General features: G+C 39.0%; 1 protein-coding gene across 1 annotated transcript in view; it reads left to right on the top strand.

The window, feature by feature from the left end:
* The first annotated feature begins 1,113 nt into the window (after positions 1-1,113).
* The window catches only part of LOC124556240 (trithorax group protein osa-like), a 47,965-nt gene continuing 43,078 nt past the window's right edge, over positions 1,114-6,000 (top strand). The window contains exons 1-2 of the mRNA XM_047130228.1: positions 1,114-1,272; positions 5,738-5,750. Of these exons, the coding sequence (XP_046986184.1) occupies positions 1,114-1,272; positions 5,738-5,750 (172 nt within the window). The remainder of the gene's footprint in view (positions 1,273-5,737; positions 5,751-6,000) is intronic.

Here is a 6,000-nt window from a genome sequence, read left to right as displayed (position 1 = left end):
AAGCTAAGTAAGGGACCAGTGCCGCAGAGCACTCTCCCCGAAACCGAATTGGGATTCTATCTGGACCTGGCAACTTACTTGTTTGCAACTCTTTCAGTTATTCCCTATGCCAAGGATGTCTATTTCTATGCGCTCCATGCGGGAGTCTGTGCGACGGTCGAACGACGGTATATTTGTACCATCGTCCAGCGTGAATGATTTCTTAAACGCGAAATAAAAAACTTCACCTTTCCGTTTACTGTCTTTTATTGCCAACCCAGACTGGTCGACGAGTGACAGCATAGAAGCCTTCCATCCGCTTAGTGATTTTACATATGATCAGCAGTTTCCGGGGTTCTTGGCAAGATCTTTCGCTATGGTACGACGGTGGAAATTTTTGTATGCTTCGCGTATCCATCTTCTAACGGACGCACGAAGTTCTACCAATTTTTACCTGTCGATCGCTGGGCGTTCTTTTTTGAATCGAGAGTGCAACACTCTCTGCTTTCTCAACATTTTTCAAATTTTATTATTATCTGCGGTAGAACTTTCCGATTATTAATGCACTTACTTAGCACATACGTCTCCAGAGCGCGATTTACATTTACTTTGAATGCGAACATTAGATTAGGCTTTGCAATGACTTATTGATACCGAATAAAAAGAACATACATCAAAAGAGAAACAAATATCACTTTGTACTTCGAAATAGTGTTTCTGTTTTTCCTGTGTGTTTTTTGCACCTATCAGTTCTAGACACCATCTTCGTTTACAAAGTGGGAGAATTTATATGTCATGTGTTACGACAGACAAAGTAGCTTGTAACCACTAAGGGTAGTCTTTCTTTCACATAACTGAAATTGTCGAGTTTTAATCACAGTCAGTTTGATGTAACATGGTAAGATAGATATGTCAAAGCAGTTTTTAGTATTCCCATAGGGAAGTGGGGTAGATGCAGTATGAACTACACTTGAACTTGACAGTCAACAAATTGTAACTAAGGTTATTGGTGTTAGAATACTGTAACTATTTTGATGTACTTGTAAATTTTGAGTTTTAATGTGTATTGGTTGAACCCACTAATAAGTATGTTATGTGACACAGAAGCCAGACAGCCTGTGCAAACTGTATGAGATGGATGAGAACCACGAGCGACGCATGTGGCTTGACAAACTGCTGCAGTTCATGGAGGAGCGTGGAACACCTATCTCAGCATGTCCCACCATCTCCAAGAATCCTCTCGATCTCTATCGGTTGTATGCTTACGTCAAGGAAAGAGGGGGCTTCATGGAGGTATGCAAGGTGCAGTGTTTAGTTCCATGGCAGTTCCATAGACATACTAACTAGATGTACTGTAAATAGATTTTCCTACTAACATATTTTTTAAGAATATTTTGTGATTGGAATTTAATGTGTTTCAATAAATAATAGAGCCATTGTGCAAGTGTTAAGTTTTTTTCTGTGCGTTTGATAAGGAAAGAGAAATAACTGTTGCTTAAAAGAGGGTCAGTCAAAAAGAAATGCTTCTTGTGTGTGTGTGTGTGTGTGTGTGTGTGTGTGTGTGTGTGTCAAAGATTTCAAATGCAACTACATAGATTGGAAAGCACACATTGACAATTAATCTACGACTTTTGAATATAATCTGTCCATTTCCATGGGTTTGGTCCATCTTTTTAACAAGGGCACGTAATCTGGATTGGTAAAATGCACAGTCCTGCTTCTGAAACCGTTGACACACTGATGTTTTCATGGCCTCCTCATCTTCAAAGTGAATCCCATGAAGAGCTGCTGTTAGTGGCCCGAACAGGTGGAAGCTTAATGATGCCAGGCCAGGGCTATATGAGGGATGAGGCAAAACTTCCTACCGAGTTTTCACAATCTCTTTAGTGATGTAATGACTGATGTGTGGTCTTGCATTGTCGTTCAGAACAACAGCATCCACCATAGCTTATGTTGTGCAAACTCACTGTAGATGTGCTTTAAGCTATTTGAGGGTTCTGACATGGTTGACAGAATTAATTGTGCATCTCTGCTCCAAAAAATCAACAATAATCTTGCCCCCTGCATTCCAGAATACTGTAGCTATAATGTTAGCTGCCAGGCACGAAGTTTTGAACTTTTTCTTCTTCAGTGAGTTCCTTTGATGCCATTCCATTGACTACCTCTTTGAGTATGCTTCAGAAAAATAACCCATGTTTGGTCTCCAATCACAAATTTTCCCAAAACTCCTCTCCCTCCAAACAGAAGGGCTGCAAGAGTTGGCAGGAAATTGTTTTTCTTGGCCTTTTATTCTGCTTGGTTAACCATTCGTCAGGTGCAGTTCTGAGAATCCTGTGTTCAGGCACAATGAGCGTAACAGGCAGAGATTTTGAAATCAGCTATTATTTCATATTTTCAACTTTAGTAACCTAAATGTGGTAGGTGGCTTTCATGGGAAAGTGTAGTAACACAACATATGAAAATGGATGCTGAAAAAACATTTTATTAAACACAGAAGAAACAGAATATAAACGACCGAACTTTTGAATCCACCACTGAACAGTAACACTTTTCAGCACATAAATTTTATCAAACAATAAATTTATGAAAAAAACTACCATTTTAAGTCACTGTTTTGATGCTGGTGCCTTTCAACTTCTCTCACAATTACCAGAGGAAATACATAGGTGCACAGATAAGCAAAGTTGGCAGACTATATTTGTGACAGTTTTTACATTCATAGTTTGACATTCTTCTGCGACCCATTTCTGTAGTGCAGGTGATGCGTCTACGTATATTGGGATGTGGGAGAGGAGGTGATTTCTGTGTCTTTTTTGTGAATAAATCTTTTGAGTCAGCTTCGCAAGCTGGAGGGGATTCTAATCTTTTTCATACTTCCTTTGTGTAGCTCTCCAAGCACAAGTTGATGTGCCAGAGATTTTAGGTACACTCTTCTCTGCAATTTCTCCAATTGACTTTCAAGGTACATAACCTGGGAGTTGAGACCACCTACATTCAACATTGTGAATAAAAAACGATCACTGGCCAGCGCTTTGTGTTTCTGCTCATACAATAAGTAACACACATTTGATATGCACTATCAATGCCACCGTCTGTTGAATTCTAGAAAGTGACTATCTCTGTTTTTTTTTCCATTTCTCCAGATTCAGGACCAGTGACATCATCATTATGAAGCAAATGTACAAGAATCTAATTTTTTGTTATGGCGCAGTGTGTAGGAAACGAAAACCTTCCCATCATTAAAGCCAAACATACTGCTGTATTGTGTGTTCCCTTTTATGTTAAGAAAATCTGGTGGCAGTTGTCTTTCATTTTTTCAGACAGTTCCAACATACGACAGCTTTTTTGTCTTCAAATAGTCAAAAGATGAGAATCTGAATACCAGTTATCAGCAGTGATATTTTGGCTAGATCCAAATATGGGCTTAACCATTCTCTTGACAACTCCAGTAGGTTTGTTGCTGACACAGAAACCACTTCCAGACTGTAGTCCAATTTAGATCTCCATGTTCACTGTGTATATCATTTTAGCATCAAGAAGACCAAAATGTTTTGTTCCATATTTGTTAGTTTTTGAGGGTATATACTGCCAAAAAAAGACATAAACCATGTAAACCAGGAAGCATTTCATCTGTTGTGATGCTATCCTCAGGACAATAGCTCTTCTGACAATTTTTCATGAACTCTTCGAAAACTTCATGAATAAGAGCTAGCTGCTCAAGTTCCTTCTGTTGGGCTCTGGTAATTCAGGTGTCAAAACGAAGCCAACATATCAGACTGTTAAACTGTTTGATATTCATCACAAGACTTAATTTTTCAGTCTGTCACCTTCAGTCTCCCAAAGTTCCTCCAGACTTTGACCATTTCCTCCGTATGCACCTGCTGGGTACAACGAACCAATAAATGCTCTTAGGTCAATTACATCTGTGGATCTGATGTCTCTCTCACTAGTGAAATGATCCTTGATAGTGTCAGTGTATTGATTTGCATATTTGATAATGGTGGCAAGGATATCATCGGCTAATAAATTATTCCAACACTCAACTGCACTTGTAGCATTCTAAGCATTTCCTATGACTCCAGGGAGGTGAGTGGTGATGATGTAAGATCCCGTTACGATGTCTTTCCTCAGGTGCCTTTTTGGCCCACATGGTCTTCTTATCTCTTCCCAAATAAAAGTTCCTTGTTTTGTTGTCTCTTCTTTCTTCATCTTGAGCAGTATCCTCACCATCTCGCTGCTTTAAAGAATCACCTTCACATTCTTCCATCTCATCTTGTGAATCAATGTCACTTTCATCACCAAGATCCTCAGACAGTATGGAGTCTTCCTCATCATTGTACATCAGCAAATCCTGTATTTCTTCGAGATGACAGGGGTTAGACAATTTGTAATAATTCTGAGCTGTATCTTTGAAGAATCTAGAGTCTAAAAGAGAGAACTTGAGGATAATTATGTACTCAGTCGGAATGTGCCTGAAAGGCCAAGCTTACTGAACTGTATATTTTTACAAGATATTCACAAAATTCACATTACTCATCCATAAAGTGAGCAAAATAACAACTCTTAAAAAGAACCAAAAATACACACCTCCAAAAGCAAAGATGTATTAAAGTGCAATGAGCATGAGAGGCCACTAACGTCACATCTGCTCTCTACAAAGGTCACGCAAAAATTTGTGGAGGGTGTTGTAAACACTGCCTGAAGATAGGAAGGTACTAATGGCAGGCAAATCCCACGCTGACTTATTTGGGAGAGAGGGAACAAAAACATTTCAGTTGTGCCTGTCGGGCCAATTACGCCCGACAGAGTGTTAATATTCTTGATACTCGAGTCGCACAAAGCTTTGAGTATCACATTTGCTGAAAAAATCATCATCATCACAATGCCATTACTGTGGGAGGTAATGTAACACAAATCATCCACAGTCACCTGGTGATCACCATGAATAATGTCATCGACTCACTTCATGTTGGGTGGCGTCACCTGCTGCTCTGCTTTTCATGAGCCAATGATCTGTCTTCAGCGTTGTTACGCCGACAAACAGTGCTGGTATCCACTGTTCCATCACTTTACACATTTTTCTGTCTTTCATGAATGCCAATGGGCATTTTTACTTCTACATTTCAGGCTTCTATCACAGAACGCTGTTTAATACGAACATAGACTTTGACCACGTTGCAAGCAACTGCAGTACTGGCATCTGTTGATGCAGGAAGTTACCACTGCAGTAGATTAGAGAAGAAGCTTTGTAGAATAGTGCCAAATTCAAATTTTTAAATTAATAAGCATTACTGAAGAAAAAAAAAGAGGCACTGCTTGTTGACTGATCCTCAAAAGATTTTTCCGTATACCATGAGAGGTGGCTTGCAGGGTGTAAATCTAAGTTTGGATGTGTTAGGTTATGCGTGTGCTTGATCAGTTACACCCTTCTTCAATACGAGTGTGGGAATGAGGTAAGATATCACAAGGAGCCATGTAGCTTTACTATGTAATGAATTGTTCTCTTTCCTCTTAATCTGAAACATCCATTTCCTGTACTTTTATTGTAACCAGTTTTATGATAATTTGCAGTCTAATGTCTGCAATAAAGAAATCCTGTTTTGTTTGTAGTGGTTAGCAATAAGATAAAAAATGAGTTTTGACGTATCTGACTTGTTCTGCACCAAAATATTCCCCATCTTGTTCATCGCAGATATTGAAATTTATGGACTCGTAACAAAACAAAACAATGCTTTACATTTTCTCTGTGTTTTTGTAGTTCGTTAAACAGAGTAAGTAATTTGAAGACTGGTTACGTTTCGTTAATCTTCAGCTTCACATACTGTGCTGGATAACCATTAGTAAAGAATTAATACAGTTCAGAATGAAGATAAAGAGGAGTGGCTGTTTGTCGTTTTAAGCCCTTCTTCAGTTGTTTCTTAATTGCTGAGCAGTATTTGCTCCTTTTTTTGTCTCGGATATTGAGATAGTAGGATTTTGTGGTCATTTGTGTGTGTGTGTGTGTGTGGGGGTTGTCTGTGT

This window comes from Schistocerca americana, chromosome X (genome assembly GCF_021461395.2).
Source record: "Schistocerca americana isolate TAMUIC-IGC-003095 chromosome X, iqSchAmer2.1, whole genome shotgun sequence".
NCBI classification, from domain to species: Eukaryota; Metazoa; Arthropoda; class Insecta; order Orthoptera; family Acrididae; genus Schistocerca; species Schistocerca americana.
This window is presented reverse-complemented; position numbering and strand designations above follow the sequence as displayed.